We start from the raw sequence: 22945 nt of genomic DNA, 5'->3' as shown, positions 1-22945 counted from the left end.
GTAAATACATCTAGAAGCTGGGTATAATACGAGTGCAAATACCGAGGGAATACGAGTAGAATTCTTGACGAAAACAAATGGGAATACAATTGTGATTATTTTTGTTAAGTAAGAGTGTTTTGATATATGTATTGAAGTCCTTCAAATGTGTATTAATACATCTTAATACACTATAAATATATATATATATATATATATATATATATATATATATATATATATATATATACATTTTAACTGAGTTGTTAAATCATCGTTAGTCGTTACATGTAAGTGTTGTTTCGAAACCTTTAAGTTAACGACCTTGTTAAATGTAATTAATCCCATTGTTATTATATCTAATGGGATGTTAAATTGTTATATTATCATGATAACATAGTGTGTTAATATATCTTAATACGATATATAAATATTAAGACGTTATTACAACGATAATCGTTAGGTATATATATCGTTTCGAAATCCTTAAGTTAGTAGTCTCATTTTATGTATATAGTTCATTGTTAATATACATAATGAGATACTTAATTATCATTTCATCATGTTAAATATATATATATAAGTTCATATATATATTATCATGTTATTTACAAGTTATAACGTTCGTAAATCATCAGACAAGTTGGGTGGTCACACGTTTACATAAAATTCGTTTCAATTAATCAAGTCTTAAAAAGTTTGATTGCTTAATATGTTGGAAACATTTAATCATGTAAATATTAATATTGGTCAATATATAATCATGGAAAAATCCGGGTCATGACAAAATACAAAGACCAAACCCTATATTCAAAGAATCCAGGTAATTCTGGATCCAATGAAATCTTTAGAGAATATCTTGCTCCGAAGTCATGTTAAAATCTTGCGGAAAAGTTTTCTTCACCAACCTTCGAATTTAGAAATTCCAAAATATCATCATAAATATCTTCGATATTTTTGAGGATATTTTCATAAATACTCTCATCCGAAATTATATACCTCTTCGTGCTTTCTGTATTACATTATATTTGAAACTTCTGTAAAACCTAAGTATAAATTACGAATGAATTCTGGAGAAGTGTTGGGAATTGAAGCATGAGTTAGTATAATATAATGACCCCCGGCCAACGTGATTATATTACAGTAAGTCATGCTGAGTTTCTAATGGAACGTGATGATGGTTCCCAGATCATACCCTCATCGTGTGCCATGTTACACAACTCTTACATTCTATCTAATCTATAAATATATTAATAACATATTTTCTTGATAGTTCTATCTTTTCTCTTGAATTCTGGTAATTTAACCAATCGATGTCGTGCTATTACACTCTCTCTCTTAGAACATTAGTCATGTTCATTCGAAACTTCATATCTACGAATTCTGGATCATTATTCGCTTGAATTAAAGTCGGGAAGAGTAAACAAAAGTATGAATTAAGAAATAACGAATAGAAGATGTGAGTTGTGGAAATAAGGAAACGAAGGGGGTGAATTTATAGTGAAGTATCCGACAGAGCAATCAAGACCGATTATCGCATTTAACCATAGAGGATCTTAAATTTCTTTAATTACCGAAGAATCAAATCTTATATAGATTTTGAAGATTATCTTTAAATCCCTTGGATACCGAAAAATCAACCCTGCCTACGTCAAAAGATAAGACGAATCTCTATTTTTTTTTATTTTTTTTTCAAACTTTTACGATAGCTTCACTTATACTCTTAGCATAATCGAATTGTTTTATATAAATTACTCAATGATGATAAAACTCTATTCATCAACTCATATGCGTCATGAAAACATACTTATTGTCAACCATGACCATCCCAATCAAATTTCGGGACGAAATTTCTTTAACGGGTAGGTAGTGTGACGACCCGGAAATTTCGGACCAAATTTAAACTTAATTTTTATATGATTTCTACAAGATAAGTAAAGTCTGTAATATTGAATCTCGAAAGTTTTGGAATTATATTCATGTAATCAATTACCCTTCGACTGTTCTCGACGATTCACGAACAACTATTTGTAAATAGATACATATATATTTAAGAATATAAATATATATTAATTCGAAAGATAATTAGAAATATTATATTATTTAGTTATTAGAATTAAGTTTACAAAATAAAATAATATAAGATATAATAAAATTTATTGTAAATCTGTATATACAAATATATGTATAGTGTATATATATATATATATATATATATATATATATATATATATATATATATATATATATATATATATATATATATATATATATATATATATATATATATATATGGCTTCGAAGAGAGTTATTAAATAATTGCAACGCTCAATTGTCAGTCGATTGATATTAAACGAAGATAAAAATGAATACTTATAAATATACAATATATAATTGTAAGTTATTACATAATATATTTACATAATTTCTATACATAATTATTATAAATATATTATAGATATATATGTATATATATATATATTATAGGAAGAAATTAGGATATTTTAGTCTATGTAAAATATTAGTATATTAATATTAATTTGTTATATTAATGTTATAAATGTTATTATTATTATTATTATTATTAATATTGTTATAATTATTATAAATATTATTATTAACATTATAATCAAAAATTACTATCATTATTAATAATAATAATTATTATTAATATTATTATTATTAATGCAACTTATTTAGTAATATTAGTAATACTATTATTATTAATATTAATTGTATTATTATTAATATATTTATATTTATTTATTAGTAATATTAATATAAATATATGAAAATAGAATCCTATGCTATATCCCTATCTGATTCGTTCTCTTCTTTCTTCCCTTTTTCGTTTTTCTCCTGCCCGTGAACTTGTGTCGATCAAATCCACTACCTTACAATTTTTCGATCAACTCATGGTACTGCACATCATCGATCAATTTCATGATATACATCCACCCCAGCCGTTCAAAGCAGAAATAAAGAAACAAAACCCATTCTTTTTCCTTCGCGACATGTTTGAGCCATGATTCAATTTTAAACCAATCACAAAAACCTATTAATGTAGAGTTATCAGGAATCATCTGGTGAAGCTTTCTGCAAATTTTCAAGCTTTGATTTATCAAATTAATCGTTAATTTAGTAGTCAAAGTTTTAGGATTTAAAAGTCAAACTGGTGTTCTTCGTTCGAATTGAGAATTTGGAGGTGGTTTCAGGCTTTAATTATGAGTGTCGAGTATTTGATGAGTAATTTATAACAACTTTTATGTTGGGATTATAGCTTGAAACGATCGAACTAGATGAATCGGATTTGAAGGTATACATGTTCGTCCCTGTTCTGTTACAGATGCATATACATTTTTTTTCCTTCTTGACAACCAACACACACCTCACCTAAACTACTGCATCTGTTGACTGTTAAAAACCGTGACCCAAACCAGAAAGACCATCTCCATATATTTGTTTCACAGCTTGGTTGCTGCTGCTATATTTTTTTCTATTGTTCAAACAGAATGTGAAAAAGGAAATGATGAATTGACGAGATTGTTGTAGCTCTACTTCTTTTCTATTATTGCTCAGTTCGGATTATGTTACAGAAACAAAATCATGATGGTATGTCAATGATAATGATATTTTAGTAAGATGATGATGATAGATATATAATATAGATTATGATAAAGATAGATTATAGTGATAATGATATGAGATGATACATGATATACGAGTATTATGATAGGATTATGATCATGTTATGATTATGTTATGATTATGGTTATAATCATGTTATGATTGTGATTATGATAGGATTATGATCATGTTATGATTATGATTACAATCGTGTTATGATTATGATTATGATATGATTATGATTATGTTATGATTATGATTATATTATGATCATGAATAAGTCGATGATGATGAATATAATGTTAAGATGATGGTGAGTAAAAGAAATCACGATGATGATAATGGAAAGATAGTGATAGTGATGGTTCCATAATGATAAAGAGAATGATGATGCTTGCGTAAGATATTCTCATTCCACTCCTATTCGTTCAAATTTTCCTACACAGACCTAAACTCACGAATTTGTTTTGGATCACTAACTTGGGCTGTTGATTTCAACATGGGCCGAAACCCATTATACATTTAATTTAAATTTGGTATAAATTCGGCCCAAAATATTATGTGGGCTAGTTATTGTTGTCGTCAACTTATTGCTGCTACTTTGATCTTCTTCGTATTTGACGATGATAGGATGACTAGATGATAGTTAATCAGTGATGATAAACGAAGTAAGAATATAACGGTGATGATTACGAATAAATTGATGTTGATGAAAGTTGATTACAATTTAGGAAGAAGAAGAAATAGAAAACAGAAGTAACATGTTAATTGAAATTGTGTATGAGTTTTATCGGATAAATTAGAACGGACAAGTAGTTTAAGGGTGTTGTTGGGTGAGCGAGAGGTCTCGGGTTCGAACCCGGGCAATGGCGTTTTATGTTTGGAAAGCTTGATTCTTAAGGTAGTAATATTAGTAATATTATTATTATTATTATTATTATTATTATTATTATTATTATTATTATTATTATTATTATTATTATTATTCTTATTATTTTTATTATTAATTTTATCATTATGATTATTGATGTAAGTATTATTATTATTATTATTATTATTATTAAAAACTACCATTATTATTAATATTATCACTACTACTAACTATTTTTATCATTAATATTAAAATTATCATTTTTATTAAAAATTAATATTACTATTACTCTTATTAGTATTATTAAAACTATCATTTTATTTTCATTAAAAACTATCATTACTACTATTAGAATTGTCATTATTTTTATTATTATGATCATTATCATTATTTTTATAAAAATTACTATTATTATTAATTTGATGAATATTATAATTATTATTATTATTTTCATCATTATTATTTTTAAAATTAAAATTATTACTTTTAACATTATTATTATTATTATTATCATTATTTGTATTACTAATATTACTACTAGTATTATTTTAATTATTACAACAATATTCTTTATACAAAATATAATTATTACATGTAACATAAATATAATTAATATTACAAATTACTATGTTTTAATATATTAAACTAAAATATTATTATTATAACATTAATTAAATTATATATCATAATAATATAACCTATTATAAGTATTAATATAATTATACATAGGGATATTAATATAATTACATATAGGAATATTAATCATAATACATTATGAAATTTATAAACTTAGTTGATTAATATCATGTGTTAATATATATATAAATGATATAGGTTCGTGAATCCAAGGTCAATCCTACACTTATTCATTGTCGTCATATGTATTTTTACGACAAAATACAGTATGGTGAGTTTCATTTGCTCCCTTTTTAAATGCTTTTGCAATATATATTTTTGGGACTGAGAATACATGCGCTGCTTTTATAAATGTTTTACGAAATAGACACAAGTAATCGAAACTACATTCTATGGCTGGATTATTAAACCGAATATGCCCCTTTTTAGTCTGGTAATCTAAGAATTAGGGAACAGACACCCTAATTGACGCGAATCCTAAAGATAGATCTATTGGGCCCAACAAGCCCCATCCAAAGTACCGGATGCTTTAGTACTTCGAATTTATCATGTCCTAAGGGAGTCCCGGAATGATGGGGATATTCTATATGCATCTTGTTAAGGTCGGTTACCAGGTGTTCACCATATGAATGATTTTTTTATCTCTATGCAGTTTGCGAAATGCCTGATATGAGATGATGTTTATGAGAAATGGAAATGAAAATCTTGTGGTCTATTAAATTAATGGAAATGATTGTTTATGATAAACTAATGAACTCACCAACCTTTTAGTTGACACTTTAAAGCATGTTAATTCTCAGGTATTAAGGAAATCTTCCGCTGTGCATTAGCTCATTTTAAGGATATTACTTGGAGTCATTCATGACATATTTCAAAAGATGTTGCATTCGAGTCATTGAGTTCATCAAGATTATTATTAAGTCATTCATAGTTTGGATATATTATGAAGGGGTATGCATACATGTCAACTTTCGTTGTAATGAAAGTCTATCTATTAAAAAAACGAATGCAATGTTTGTAAAATGTATCATATAGAGGTCAAATGCCTCGCGATGTAATCAACTATTATGAATCGTTTATAATCGATAAGAACTAGGCATTTCAGTTGGTATCAAGCGGTGGTCTTAGCGAACCAGGTCTGCATTAGTGTGTCTAACTGATAAGTCGTTAGGATGCATTAATGAGTCTGGACTTCGACCGTGTCTGCATGTCAAAAGTTTTGCTTATCATTTTGTGTCGAAAATTACCTACTTATCATCCTTAGGAAATTATATGCTTATAATTCTTAGTCTAGACACGTCTTGCTGCATTGATTGCATGAATAGTGTATAGACAAAATTCATATCTTAGCGTATCTGCTAAATCATATCTTCTCGTATCTATTACTGTAAACTTTGCAAGACATATTCCGTAAATTTCTCCGTAATCTATGAGATCTTTTGCTATATATATATATATATATATATATATATATATATATATATATATATATATATATATATATATATATATATATATATATATATATTCTTTGGGAACCCATCCAAGGATGGGTTCCGGAAGATTCATCTTTGATGCTTTCTTCCTTACTGCTTAGTTGGTTTGAGGGGTAACAGCATTGGGATTCATAACACGGGTACACTGATGGGACCAGTGAGTTTTGCTGCCACATTTGTAGCATTTTCTCACTTTTGGTGTCGGTAGCTGGTTTGCAGTAGATGTACTGGATGACTGGTTCTGCTGCTGGCTTTGAGTAACAGCCAGTAGCAGCTGGTCGAGCTTCACAGTCAGTATCTCAATGATAGATGTCTCAGTATTTGACTCTACTGCATTAGCTTTTCCCTTATGGGCAGCTTTTGGCTTGGAACCAGTACCATTCGTGTGGTTTGCTGCTTTGCCTTTGGATTTTGACTTACCAGTGTGGGAAGTTACTGGTTTATCTGCTGCTACTGATTTACCAGCTGAGATCACTTTAGACTTACCAGTATCAGGGTTTACTGGTTCGTCTGTAGTTACTGGTTGACCAGCAGGAATAGCAGCAGCAGGCTTAGCATTCAGGCAGCTAGAAGGCTTAACTGATTTTAGATTTCTCTTGTTATTCTCAGTTATTTCCTTCTTGATTTGTCTTTCTTTGGGAGTCATATAGTAAATGCTTGAGGGATCAGTAGTTTCATTAATTGAAGCACTGATTTCCTTAGCTTTAACTTCACTCTCCAAAATCTCTTTCATGGATGGTGGTGGGGTCTCTGTAGGTCTGACAAACTTATTTGTTAAAACCTTTTTACCCTTAACTATCTTGGAAAAAGTATTTGGCAAGACAGCTTCAGGATCAGTTTCAAGAGTAGGGTCCATAAAAGCAACTTCTGCAAGAGCAGCAGCAACAGCATAGTCACCAACAAAGAATGCTTCAACTTGGGCAGGCACCTGCTCATTCACACACTTAGCTGTGCATTGAGCAGATGTACACCATAAAGCAACAACATTTTTGAGATCGTTTAGCTGGTTCTTGACATCTGATGCCTCAACGTGAAGAGACTTTAAAATAAAATTTTGTTTTTCAAGTTTTGAAATTTCATCTTTCAAGATTTTAATTTCATCATTTTTGCCTTTAAGTTTTTCATTTAAAGATTTGTTATCAGTTTTCAAAACTTCTTCACGTTTACTGCCTGTACACAAATCAACTCTTAGGTAGTCAAACATTTCAGCTTTTTCATCATCAGTATAAGTTCGAAAAGTATCAACCTGATAAAGCATTTCATATTTCTATTGAGGTGAATCCTTTTTCAGGTCAACTTCCCTCATATCAGCCATAAATGTACTACCATTATCATCCTCATCAGATTCCTTGACCTTCTTGGCCATTAAACACAGCTTTTTACCAGAAGCATAACCAGCACCATCATCATCAGTATCACTGTCAGAAGATGAAGAAGAGCTGGTTTCATTCCAATCATGATGCTCAGCAACTAGAACCTTTTCTGGCTTCTTTCCCTTCTTATCAGCCTTTGCACTTTCCTTCATCTGAGCCTTCATAGCTTTGTACTTGTTTTTGTACTTATCAGCTTTTGAGAAGGAGTTAGCATGTGATGTTGAAGGTTTCCTGGACAAGCATTCAGCAGCAAAATGTCCAACCTTCCTACAATTGTAACACTCAAATTTAGGACCTTTGACTGATTTGATACTATACCTAGCACTCGGTTTCTTACTCCCTTTGTATGACTTGCTGGTTCTATTACGATTGAACCTTTTGAACTGCCTAGCCAGCAAAGGCATACTTTCAGCAAACCCTTCCACATCATCTTCATCATCACTGCTTTCTTCAGACCCAGTACCACTATCCACCTCATCTTCAGCTGACTCTTCTTCTGCCATCAACTTTTGAACCAGTAAAGCTTTTTGAGCTTTCTTTTTAGCTGCAACAATAAGAGAAGTATCATCTGTCTTAGAAGATTTTGAAGTGGTGGGGGCAGATTTAAAGTTTTCTTTCAAGTTAAGTTCAAGTTTAGCTTCTGCCTTCTCATGGTTCTAAAGTGTACCATAGAGAGAAGACATGTTAAAGTTCTTTAAAGTCTGGGTGGTTCTCAGAGGTTCGGTAACAGGTTTCCATTTAGCAGGCAGTGAGTCAATAAATTTGTTTAGTTGTTCAAAATTAGTATATGTGATTTTCAAAGTAAGCAGGTCAGCAACTAAGGAGTTAAATCTAATGAAGGTTTGCTTAAGAGCATCACTCTTATAGGCAAAGAACATCTCATACTCTCTTTTCAAAGCAATAATCTTGTTCTGCCTAACCTCATCCATGCCCTCATAGATAACATCAAGATAGTCTATCATAAGCTTAGCATTCAGCTTTCCCTTAATCAGTTTAAACAAATGGTTAGGTAATGTTATAGCCAATAGGGTTCTGATCTTAGAATCAAGTCCAACACGACGTTTGTCCTCAGCATCCCATTTTGCTGGAGTGAGAATAACTTCTCTGCCAGGAATGGCAGGAGTGTTTGCAGTACCTGAAACACTATCAATAGTCTCAGTTGGGATGAATGGACCATCTGTGGCAATGCCAGACATGAGTAGGTCAATAGACACAAGGTGAAGCATGAACCTTGCCTTCCAAGTTTCATACTCATCTTCATCAAATTTGGGTGGTCTATTGAATGAGCCATTTTCAAGGTAAGCTGTATTTGAATATGCAGCCATGTGAGAATTCAGATTCAAGATATTAAATTATTAAGACTGAAGCTCTGATACCAGTTGTTGGTCTCTTGATAAACAACAGGAGTACTGTAGGGGGTGATGTAACACCGTCCATACAAAAGTTATCCAAAGTCGTTTCAAAAAGTCAATTTTGACAATAGTTCAACAAAACGAGACATACCTTATATAAGGATTCATTTACTCGGTTGGTAATATTCAAAAATCCAATTTATCAATCTCGTAAACAAGTTGTTTAAATCTTAATTGTAGATTCAAAAGCAATTTCAATTAACGTTAATCATAATTCAGTTGATCATATCTTTTAATCCGTTCATCAAAATTATTCGATATCTAAATGAAAAGTTATTGATTTTTCGCCAGCTTTCCAAAAATATGTATATCATATACCTTTTACTAGTAATATATGTATTTACTAAGTGATTCATCATAACTGTTTAACGACAAAATTTAGCATACAAGCATGCATAAATATATATACTCGAGCACTAGACATGGATACACAATTAATGTATAAAAGATAAAATATGAGTGCTTACGTATCAATATCGAGATTCAATATTGTAGGAAAGTACGTAGACGCAACAGAGATGATAAACACTAGATTTGATTCACAAATATACCCTCGAACATTACCCATAACCTCCTTGACAATAACCCATAATTTCCTTAGCTCTATCCCGCTCAAAAACCTATTTTGAAGGTGACACGCTCATAACTTCGTCGTAGTATTTTAGGTATATATACTACTAATAATAATATTATAATAAGATTAATAATAATAATAATATTAATCTTAATAATAATAATAATAATAATAATAATAATAATAATAATAATATAAAAAATAATAATACAGAGGAATGAATCGAGCTTTTATAGTATGTGGCCTGCTACAGTACCTCATGCGATCGCATGAGTTTTCAGTGTTTTTGCCATGCGATCGCATGGCCGCCTTATCCTGTTTTTGTTTGCTAGTTCGCCGACATCAAATAGTGTTTACTGTAGCAAATAGTGTTTACTGTAGCAAATAGTATTTTACTGTAGCAAATAGTGTTACTGTAGCAAATAGTGTTTAATGTAGCAAATCATTGTAGCAAAATACGGTTTCACTGTAGCAAATAGTGTTTACTGTAGCAAATAGTGTTTTACGGTAGGAAAGTCATTTTACTGTAGCAATATATATATACATACATATAATTGTTCATGAATCGTCGAGAGCAGTCAAATGTAATTTAATACATGAAACAGTTCTAAAATTTTAAGATTCAACTTCATAGACTTTGCTTATCGTGTCGGAAACATTAAATCATTTAAAGATAAAGTTTAAATTTGGTCAGAAATTTCCGGTTCATCACAGTTCGCAAGTCAAACCTAGTGTTTATCATCTTCGTTGCGTCTACGTACTTTCCTGCAATATTGAATCACAATATTGATACGTGAGCATTCATATCTTATCTTTTATATATTTAATAGTGTATCCATGTCTAGTGCTCGAGTATATATGTTTATGCATACTTGTATGCTTAAATTTTGTCGTTAGATAGTTTATGATGAATCACGAATTTGATACATATGTTATTGATATAAGGTATATGATATGCATGTCGTTGGAAAGCTGTCGAAAAATTGATAAGTTTTCATTTAGAAATCGTGTGTTTTTGAGAAACGGATTAAAAGTTATTCTCGAATTTTTCAGCAATTCTACGCCAACAGTTATATATGTACATATAACGTCTATCTCCTAGACTTACACACTTCGAATGTGAAGTTTCTGAAAAACACCCTAAACTGCGAACTAGTTCTCTGAATTTTGGAAAAATGCTGATGAAGCAGCAAAAACTGTAAACGACCTTAACAGTCAAAAGTTTGATGATAAAAAATAATGTGTTGGCAAAGCTCAGAAAAATAGAAGGTTTGGAGCTGGAAAACGGATTGAGCAAACCATGAAGGAGGCTGTGAATAAATCACAAAGACTAAACCTGCCTTCAAAGAATCCAAATGATTCAGTATCTGCTGAAGTCATTATCGAATACCTTGCTCCTGACTCTAAATCTTTACGAATAAATATTCTTTATCATCTTTCGATATTAGAAATTCTAAAATATCATCGTATCTTTCATTATAAAGATCCTCGATATTTTTGAAGATATTTTCATAACCATTTTTATCTGAAATCATTTATCTCTTCGCGCTAACAGTGTTCCATCATAAAGGAAACTGTTGTAGTTTCTAAAATCTGAAAAATTCGAATTTAAAATATGAATGTTTTTGAAGTAATGTTGGGAATTGAAGAATGAGTTAGTATAATATAATGACACTTGATCAACGTGATTATATTACAGTAAGTCATGCTGAGTTTCTAATGGAACGTGATAAAGGTTCACAGATCATACCCTCATCATGAACCATGTTACATAACTCTTTCATTCTATTTAACCTTTAAACTATCAAGAAAATATTTTTCTTGATGATTCGGCCTTTTCCGAGGTATTCTGGTAATTTGACAAATCAAGATCGTGTCATTACAATTTTCTTCTTAGAACATTAACTATGTTCATTCTGAAATTCATATCTGCGAATTCTGGTCCATTACATGCGGTGCTTAATGGATAGAAGGGAAAACAGAGCATGAAGCTCCGAAATAGAAATGGGGGTATAAATCGCAGCAAATAGGAGAGAGCATTAACTGTAGATGTCGATGATTATAGAAAGACAGAAGCAGGGACTCTGAAAAATAAGGAAAGATATAAAGCCCGACGACAACACATAAATTACAAACTGTGTATATCAATAAGTATTGCAACATAAAGACATGGGAGAACTAAAAACACTATAAAGCCAAGAGTATAGTAAAAGTGAATAGATTCCTCCGGCGGTAGATGAAAAAGAAGAATGATAGATATGAAAGTTAGGAGTATATCAAGAACCAGAACTGGATGGAGCATATTAACGAATACTTTAAAGTATGAATTGAGGGAGAAAGAATAGAAGATGTGAGCTGTGGAAATAAGGAAACGAAGGGAGTGGATTTATAGTAAAATATCCGACAGAGCAATCGAAACAGATTATCGCATTTAACCAAAGAAGATTCTAATTTCCTTAATTACCGAAGAACCAAATCTTATTACGAAGATTTTCTCTAAATCCCTTGAATTCCGAAAATCAACCGTGACTACGTCACCAGTTAAGGCGAACATGTATTTACTCATTTTCACTCTTTTGTGATAACTTCACTTGTACTCTTCACAAAAATCAAATTGTTTTATCCATAGTACCCACTAATGATATAACTCAAATTTCCAACTCATATGAGTCATGAAAACATACTTATTGTCAGCCATGACCATCCCAATCAAATTTTGGGACGAAATTTCTTTAACGGGTAGGTACTGTGACGACCCGAAAATTTTCGACCAAATTTAAAATTAATCTTTATATGATTTCGACACGATAAGCAAAGTCTGTAATATTGATTCTCAAAATTTTTGAACTAATGTTATATATTCAGATAACCTTTGACTATTGACCGACGATTCACGAACATCTATTTGTAAATAGAGAGATATATATATATATATATATATATATATATATATATATATATATATATATATATATATATATATATATATATATATATATATATATATATATATATATATATATATTGGAATATTAATAATTCATAAATAACTTGCAATGTGTATTTAAAAACTGATTTATATATATTAAATAAAGATATATACATATATAAAAATTCAAGTTATTTAGTAAACGATAGTAACATTCGTTTATTGATTCGATTGATATTTAGATGAGTTAACTAAAACGTTTAAGATGAACAAGTAAAACACTAATTTACTACAGTATTTTCGAATTGCTACAGTACCCGAAAAGCTACAGTGTTTTCAAAAATCACTATTTGCTACAGTAAAAACGACTTTGCTACCGTAAAACACTATTTGCTACAGTAAAAATGACTTTGCTACAGTAAAACACAATTTGCTACAGTAAAAATGACTTGCTACAGTAAAACGCTATTTGCTACAGTAAAAAATATGTTTGCTACAGTAAAAAAATGACTTGCTACAGTAAAACACTATTTACTACAGTAAAAAAAATATGTCGACAAACAAGAAAATAAAACATATTGGGTGCGTACCAACTGGCCATGCAATCGCATGGCAAATGGGCATGAAACCCATGTGATCGCATGGGGTGAGATTCCTGGCAACATCTATAAATTCGACAGTTTTTGGCTCGAGAGAACACACACATCTCTGAATCGCTCTGTTATATATATATATATATATATATATATATATATATATATATATATATATATATATATATATATATATATATATATATATATATATATATATATATATATTATTAATAAAGATTATTAATAAAGATTATTATTAATTCTAATATTATTTTTAGTAGTATTAGTATTATTATTAGTATATACATAAAATACTACGACGGGGTCATGAGAGAATTATTTCAAAACGGGTTTTATGAACGAGATAGAGCTAAGGAAACTATGTGTTATAGCTATGAAGGTTATGGTTAATGTTCATGGATATTGTTCGCAAGTCAAACCTAGTGTTTATCATCTTCGTTGCGTCTACGTACTTTCCTGCAATATTGAATCACAATATTGATACGTGAGCATTCATATCTTATCTTTTATATATTTAGTAGTGTATCCATGTCTAGTGCTCGATATATATGTTTATGCATACTTGTATGCTTAAATTTTGTCGTTAGATAGATTATGATGAATCACGAATTTGATACATATGTTATTGATATAAGGTATATGATATGCATGTCATTGGAAAGCTGTCGAAAAATTAATAACTTTTCATTTAGAAATCGTGTGTTTTCGAGAAACGGATTAAAAGTTATGGTCAACTGAATTATGATTAATATTAATTGAAATTGTGTTTGAAACAGTAAATTGATATTTAAACAACTTGTCTATGAGATTGATAAATTGAATTTCCAAATATTATTAGTCGAGTAAATGAATTCTTATATAAGGCACGTCTCGTTGAACAATTGTCAAGTTGACTGTTTTATCATATTTTAAAGCTTTATAAACAATATAATCTGATTTTACAAGTATTAGAAAAATATGTGAAATAGTAAAATATGTTCGATTGCCATGATAATTCAAATATAACATAGCTCCTGAAATAAATAATATTTTGAGTTTGATAAACTATAAATTCTTTCAATTATCAAGACTTATACTATGTCAATAAACATGTATAGATTTAAAGATCATATTGGGTCAGGTTGACTTTTGAGATAACTTTTGTTAACTTTTGCATGTCGGTCTCGAGCATTAGGATTGTGATACACTATGACCTGACCTAGCTTGTTAGACATGTATTGACCAACATATGTTCTATAGGTTGAGATCTACGGTTATTTTGCATTCCGAGTTTCGGTCACATTTTGGTGAATAACCTTATGTGCTGCTAAGGTGAGTTTATAGATCCCTTTTTAATTGCTTTTGCAATCTATATTTTTGGGCTGAGAATACATGCACTTTATTTTAAATGCAATGGATACAAGTACATATAAATTCTACACCGAGTTTGAACCAAAAATCCCTTAGCTTTGGTAACTAGTAACTGCCGGTTATAAGAACTGATGGGCGCGAGTAGTTATATATGGATCCATAAGGCTTGACATCCCCGTCTGTTCCAGGTTTAGAAACCCTAGCCTGAACTATAAAACAGACGTATGCTATTTGAGTTTAGTACACGTTGGAGTGCGTGTATTATACATGTTGGTTGCATGTATGTTAAAACAGGGGTACTTTTTATAACGTTAAAGTTTAGTTACCAGGGTGCTCAATCTTGTAGAATATTTTGATAAACGTTTCTGGATGAAACAACTGAAATCTTGTGATCCACCTTTATATACAGATTATGCGCAACATTAAAACTATGAACTCACCAACCTTTGTTTTGACACTTTTAAGCATGTTTATTCTCAAGTTCCTAAAAGTCTTCCGCTGTTTGCTTATACGTTATACAAGCTATGTGCATGAAGTCATACATGCTTTATTCGAGAAAACTTTGCATTCACAAAATCATCACCATGTATCTTATTTTGACTGCATTGTCAACTAATGTATTATGGTAAACTATTATTTACGGTGATTGTCTATATGTAGCAATCATCAGATTCCAAAAAACCTTGGAAATTGATATTCATTTATGGTGTGCATTTTCAAAAGAATGCAATGTTTACAAAACGTATCATGTAGAGGTCAGTACCTCACTATGAAATCGATCAATGATGCATTCGTCCAAATGGATTTGGACGGGTCATTATAGACGAGTATCCTCAATTGCACGATTGACCAACCTACTACCAAGAGTGACTTTAAAGTTCACTCGCACGATTTAGTAACTTACACGCACGGGTGAGTGCCTAACTCGCACGATTGAGCAAGAACAGCAGCATAACAGCAATTCGAGCTTTTTCTACCTAAAATAAAGTTTGATTTAGTGTTTTAAAACCATATCATTAAAAAGTAGATCTCAAGACGATTCCAACGATAGTTTATTCGTCAAAAATGCAGTTACGGTTTAAAAGTTACACCTTTTTTAATCTTACCAAAAGCTGACCACTGCTCAACCGCGTGGCTGAGGCCTCACACGTACGGTTGAGCCCTCAACCACGTGGTTGAGCCATCAAAAGTGTGCTCAACCGTATGGTTGAGCTGTCAAAAGTGTGGGTGCTGAAAATCAGTTCCAGCTCGCTGTTTTCGCGTTTTTAGCACCCAAAACTCGATTTTTGCATGTTTTGGGCAATCTAATGCATCAAGAATACCACATAACACACATAGAAACTATTTCTAACATCAATTAAGCATAACAAACACATATAATCAAGAATCAAACCCAAAAATCATCAAAACCTATTTTAACCGAAAACCCACTTTAAATCTATCAAATTCAATGATTCAATGATTCAATGATGTTTACCTTGTTTTGATCTTTGAAAACACTTGAATATTATAAACGAAATCATAAGTTTTGATCTTGCACTTTTGATTTTATGAATTTAAGGAGCTAGAGTGTGTTTTAGGGTTGAGGTTTCTAAAAATGGAAAGAATAGAATGTACGGTGTATATATTCATTTAGGGGTTTCTTCACTATGAGAAAACCCCATTCCCCACTACACACGGGTATTTACCAGTTATCTAAAATACAATGTACCTCATTAGGTGACCCTAACAAGGTCCAATTCACATAACGAAACCTGTTTTGTGACCCTTGTCACAAAGCGCACAGAAGTAACTAATCAAATAATTATTAACCCATAATTATTAAAATCACTAATATTAATAAATTAATATTAACTCAGGGTAAAAAGGTCATTTAGCGCTAGGCCCGATTCGAGGTTGTTACAAATCTACCCCTTAAGAAGATTTCGTCCTCGAAATCTGGTCCAAGACAAACAATTGAGGCTATCTAGCCTTCATTAGCTCTTCTGTTTCCCAAATCAAATTAGAACCCAAACTATGTTTCCATTCTACAAGTATCATTGGTATACGTTTCTTACGTAGCTTGGTAACCTTTCTGTCAACAATCCTGATTGGTTCTTCTACTAACTTTTTATTCATGTCAACCTTTAAATCCTGCGATAGTAGAATCTAACTTTCGTCGTCTACCTTACACTTACGAAGATAACATATGTTAAATGTATCGTGAATGCCCGCTAACACTGGGGAAGATCTAGAACCACGGTTTGATCGTTCAATATATGTCTTATGTTAAATGGACCTATATACCTTGGGGCTAATTTTCCGCGTTTACTGAACCGAATTACACCTTTCCACGGTGATACTTTCAGGTACACACGCTCACCCACAGAAAATGTCACTGGTCTTCGACTAGGATCTGCGTACATTTCCTGTCTATCACTGGCAGCTTTTAACTTTTCTTGAGCTATTGCAACTTTATCAGCGGTTTGTTGTACAATTTCAGGGCCGGCAAACTGTTTCTCTCCGGCCTCTAACGAACAAGTCAGAGTTCTGCATCGTCTACCATACAACATCTCATAGAGTGGCATGCCGATACTCGATTGATACAAATTATTGTATGCGAATTCTATCAATGGTAAGTGAAAATCCCATGACCCACCATATTCCAATACACAGGCTCTTAACATATGCTCTAATGTTTGAATAGTTCGTTCACTTTGACCGTCCGTCTGAGGATGATACGATGTACTAAGATTAACACGAGTACCCAAATTTTGTTGTAAACTCTGCCAGAAGTTAGATACAAATCTCAAATCCCTATCTGACATAATAGATAATGGTATCCCATGCCGAGCTACAACTTCATTTATGTATAACTGAGCCAATTTACTCAACAATGTCGTTTCACTAGTAAGCAAAAAGTGTGCGTTCTTGGTTAATCGATCAACAATCACCCAAATCATATCATGTCCTTTCTGGGTTCGGGGTAACTTGGTTACAAAATCCATCGTTATATGTTCCCATTTCCATTCTGGAATTTCTAATTGACGTAATGATCTATAGGGTTTTTGATGTTCCGCTTTAACTTGGGCGCATATATGACATTTTTCCACAAAATTCGTGATGTCTTTCTTCATTGTTGGCCACCAATACATAGTCTTCAAATCATGGTACATCTTTGTACTTCCTGGATGAATGGATAATCTTAATTTGTGCGCCTCATTCGTAATTAATTCCCTCAGTTCTCCGAGTAAAGGAACCCATAATCGATTGTTGAAGGTTTTTAATCCACGAGAATCGTCAATTAAATCCTTCTTTCTCCTGACTAAAAGCTCGAATTTTAAATGTTCATCCCTCAAGACTTCAAATTGAGTTATCTTCAAGCGTTCGATCAGATCCGATACAATTTCTATTCACATAAATTTTACATTGTCAATGGATCATTTTCGGCTTAAAGCATCGGCGACTACATTTGCCTTACCCGGATGATAGCGGATTTCACAATCATAATCTTTTATTAATTCTCGCCACCGTCTCTGCCTCATATTCAACTCTTTCTGAGAAAAGATATACTGTAAACTCTTGTGATCTGTACAAATAACGCAGTGCGTACCGTATAAATAATGTCACTATAGCTTCAAAGCAAAAACCACTGCCGCCATTTCTAAGTCATGAACTGGATAATTCTTTTCATGAGTTTTCAACTGCCGTGAAGCATACGCAATTACCTTCTCTTGTTGCATTAACACACAACCCAAACCCTCTTATGACGCATCACAATATACCATAAAATCGTCGGTACCCTCGGGTAACATTAATATTGGAGCTTGACACAATAGCTGCTTCAATGTCTAAAATGCTTTCTCCTGTTCATCACCCCATTGAAAAGATACATCCTTTCTAGTTAACTTTGTTAATGGACCCGCAATCTTAGAGAAATCCTTAATAAATCTACGGTAATACCCTTCCAAACCTAGAAAACTCTTAATTTCTGTCGTATTTTTCGGTGCATTCCAATTCATTACCGCTTCTATTTTAGATGGATCCACTTTAATACCTTCTTGACAAATAACATGACCCAGAAACTGAACTTCACGTAACCAAAATTCACATTTGGAAAACTTGGCGTATAGCTGTTCTCGTTTCAACAATTATAATACTTGACGTAGGTGATCAGCATGCTCAGACTCTGTCTTTGAATAGATCAGAAAGTCATCAATAAATACTATGACAAACTTATCAAGAAACTGTCGACACACCTGATTCATTAAATCCATAAAAATTGCTGGCACATTCGTTAACCCGAACGGCATCACCAGAAACTCATAATCAATGTACCTAGTACGAAATGCTGTTTTTGGAATATCAGATTCAGCAACATGAACCTGATGATACCCGGAACGTAAATCTATTTTCGAAAAGAACGAAGCTCCTTGAAGCTGATCGAATAAATCATCTATCCTCGGAAGATGATACTTATTCTTCACAGTTCTTTTGTTCAATTCCCCATAATCAATACACATTCGGAGCGTACCATCTTTCTTTTCCACGAATAACACTGGAGCACCTCACGGTGATGAACTCGGTCGTATAAACCCATGATCTAGCAAATCCTGAATTTGCGTCATCATGTTGCGAATCTCGGACGAAGCTAACCTATAAGGAGCTTTAGCCACTGGTGTAGATCCTGGCATCAACTCAATTCTGTATTCTACTTCCCTAACTGGCGGAAAACCCGGTAATTCATCTAGAAATACTTCTGGGAAGTCACGCACTACTGGAATATCAGCTATCATCTTTTTCTCTTTCTTAGCATCAATTACATATGCGAGAAACGAATCACATCCCTTGGCTAACGATTTCCTAGCCTTCATCATCAAAATCAAAGGACAACCAAACTCACCCCGTTCGCCCAGGGCTATAACACGTGTCCCATCAGACAAAGGGAAAGAAATCAATTTCTTATGACATTGTATACTTGCCTTATGGCAACTCAACCAGTTCATACCTAGAACTACATCAAAGCTAGGTATGGGCATCACTAAGCAAGTCACCAGAAATATACTCCCATCTATTTCTATACTTATTCCAGACACAGATGTTGTAACTGGAACAGTCTTACCACTGCCTACTTCCACTTCTAAAGGTTCAGGTAACATAGAAACAGGCAAGTTTAACTTATCACAGAATCTGGTAGCCATAAAAGAACGATTGGCTCCGCAATCAAACAATATACGAGCAGGTGTAGAGTTAACCAAAAACATACCGGTGATAGCATCGTCGGAAGTAGTAGTTGCATCTACCGACATCTGAAAGGCTCTTGCTATAGGTCTTGGAGGAGTCTTACGCTTCTGTCCAGTTGACGAAGCTGAAGATCCCCCGTCTGACGCTGTCCTTGCTCTGCCCCTACCCCAGAACTCATCTTTCTTGCAGATGGACAATCAACTGATCTGTGCCCTGATTTATGGCAATTCCAGCAAACATTTTCTTTGAATGTGCATGCCTGGATATCGTGACCCATTACTCCACACCGCATGCACCTCTTTGTCAAATTGGTGCAAGGACCCGCATGAGTCGATTTACAACCATTGCACCACAGCCTCTGGTTCGAACTACTACCACTTTGGGAAAATCTTCCCTTATGTTGACCACCATGAGATTTTTTGATTTAAAACTACCTTGACTTGACGCTTGCTTTGGTTGCATCACTGGTTCGTTTTAAATTTCTCTGGCCGCCTTAATGTCTCCTTCCACCATCTTGGCTATTGCAAAAGCTTGAGGTAACGAAGGTGTCATTCTTACCAATGATCTATATTCTAGCAAGATCATTTCCACAAACTGATCAATCTTAGATTGTTCATCTGGAAGCCACTGTTGTACAAAGCAAAGCTTGTCAGTGAACTTCTCGATCACTTCATCAATTGTCATCTATCTGTTCATCTTCATATTCATAAACTCTCACTTCATTCTTGAGATCTCATAAGGAGTGCAATACTGTTCGCACACCTTAGCAGCAAATTATTCCCAAGTCACCTGGTTCAACATTTCCTTTGACATCTGAGAAGTTATTGAATCCCACCAACCCATTGCTTTCCTTTTCAACAATCTACTGGCATAAGTTACGCGTAATTCGGGCTCACATTGACAGGCTTCCAATGCTCGGCCTACCTCACGTAACCAATCAAAGGTTTCAGTCAGATTAGAACTACCGACATACTCTGGAGGCTTACAATCAAGGAATTGCTTGAATGTACACTTCTTCTTTGTTTCAGTTGTTGGTGGTTTCTACATTTGGATCACATAAGGATACATAACTTGACCCAGATTTTGGTATCCCTATTGAGGTTGTGAATGTTTTTGAGGTGGCGTTTGAAACTGTAGAAATGGCAACGGAACTTGGGACTATTGTGGTTGTGATGAAGTTCCCCCTGATGCAGACCCAAACTGAGGTACAGAAAACCTTGGAGGTACAGTATCATCATTACCCGTCACTGTACCCGTAGAAACAATACCTTCTAGCTCAGTTATCCAGTCTCGGGGTTCTTTCAATCAACTCTCCAATCGTTGGATGTACTTTTGCTGATCAGTGTCCGAGTCTTCCCCTTCAGGTGGAGCTCTGAAGATTCCGGGGGTAGGTGGAGCTCGGACATCCTGCCTTTCATCAGTCATCTTTCACCTGTACTACACATCAACTTACAAAATCTTAGTGGATAATCCGTTAGTACCTATAGACTATCATACCATTCTCTACATTTACTTAGCTTGTCTCCTAAAGATATGTTTGACACACTGTCGAAGGTTTGGGAACATGACATCCATGTGTACACGTTCTGATACCAACTTGTAACACCGTCCATTCTTTTAATACACAATGGAAATATTATACATATAATACTTACATAACCATAATTATGTTTTACAATATCACACAGTTATTAAAAATCATCCGGTGTTATGTTAAATAACTATTATTATATTATACAAAAGACATCAGAGTTTGAACTTCAAACATATCCATCAAAAGAAGCTCCTCCCAAAACCCTAGCGTATAAGCCTACCAGCAGGGAGGATGTAACGACCCTAGATTTTCCAACGTTTATTTTTAATATTTATTATTAATACTTGTGCTTTAATAAATGTATTTTATTACATTTACTTGTTACCATATTTAACTTTCCATGGCCCGACTAGTCTTTGTGACACGCGTACTTTTCACGAATAATATTTTTGAATATTATTTACATTCATTATTATTTATTATTAATCATTTTTAATTAACTAGTGTTAGTGGTTAATTACTTGGGCCTTTTATTAAATTGTTGATTACTTGGGCTTGAACTTTTATTACATGGACTAGTAAGCCCACCTTACACCCATAATGGACTTGTAAGCCCATCTTTCATGCTAGTATTACACTAAGAATAATCATGTTTTAATTAGCTTAATTTAGATACAAATTACTTCAAGCATGCTACACCTTTCTCCCATGCAACTTAACCTTATTACCCATTCAAGCTTTTACCACCTTTCCAACACTAGAAAGTGAGTTTTGACTTCCCATTTCAATCACCTAAACCGTCGGTATTGGGGAGGGCAAAGGAGTTCTTTTTTTTTTCAAACTTTGTTACTTATTACTTGCATTTCATTTTCCTTTACACACACTTACATACAACACTTCAATTTTCTCTCTTTTCTCTCTAGCTTGTAAGTAACAAAAAATTTATTTTTCTTTCTTTCCTTGTTCCAAAACCGTGGCTATACATCATCATCATCATCATTTTACTTCTTGCTTGTTTTGTTACTTGATTATTGTTGGTTGTTATTCAAGATCAAACTTCCTAGTTTGCATCTTCATGGATCTTGGTTACTTACATCTTTTGTTTAATGAAGAACCACGAACAAGAACCTAAAACTTGTTAGTTTGTGGTTCTATAGTTAAATATTTTCAAGATCTAGAGTTCATAAACTTGATGATCTTCTTTGTGTTCATCTTTTATAGACTTGAATTCTTAAGATCTAAACTTTGGTTTGAATCTTCTCAAGTATGAAGCAAATATGAATACAATACTTGTAGCTTTAATTTATTTCTTCAATTCTATTAT

General features: G+C 32.6%; 1 protein-coding gene across 1 annotated transcript; it reads right to left on the bottom strand.

Annotated features, from left to right (window-relative positions):
• Positions 1-19411: 19411 nt before the first annotated feature.
• On the bottom strand, positions 19412-21512 carry LOC139892009 (uncharacterized). The gene is made up of 5 exons (XM_071875041.1): positions 21418-21512; positions 21220-21271; positions 20877-21128; positions 20646-20771; positions 19412-20269 (listed from the first exon to the last, which is right to left on the bottom strand). Exons 1-5 carry the CDS (start codon positions 21510-21512, stop codon positions 19412-19414), a joined length of 1383 nt encoding a protein of 460 aa, XP_071731142.1.
• Positions 21513-22945: the final 1433 nt, after the last annotated feature.

Source organism: Rutidosis leptorrhynchoides, chromosome 1 (assembly GCF_046630445.1).
Source record: "Rutidosis leptorrhynchoides isolate AG116_Rl617_1_P2 chromosome 1, CSIRO_AGI_Rlap_v1, whole genome shotgun sequence".
In the NCBI taxonomy this organism is placed as follows: Eukaryota; Viridiplantae; Streptophyta; class Magnoliopsida; order Asterales; family Asteraceae; genus Rutidosis; species Rutidosis leptorrhynchoides.
This window is presented reverse-complemented; position numbering and strand designations above follow the sequence as displayed.

Excerpts from the sequence above, each read along its gene's own strand:
- LOC139892009 (XM_071875041.1), bottom strand. The coding sequence starts at position 21,512 with ATGACTGATGAAAGGCAGGATGTCCGAGCTCCACCTACCCCCGGAATC. Across the intron at positions 21,272-21,417 it reads TCGGACACTGATCAGCAAAA|GGGGAACTTCATCACAACCA; the intron begins GTACATCCAACG and ends GGTCTGCATCAG. Across the intron at positions 20,270-20,645 it reads TGCTAGAATATAGATCATTG|AAAGATGAGTTCTGGGGTAG; the intron begins GTAAGAATGACA and ends TCCATCTGCAAG.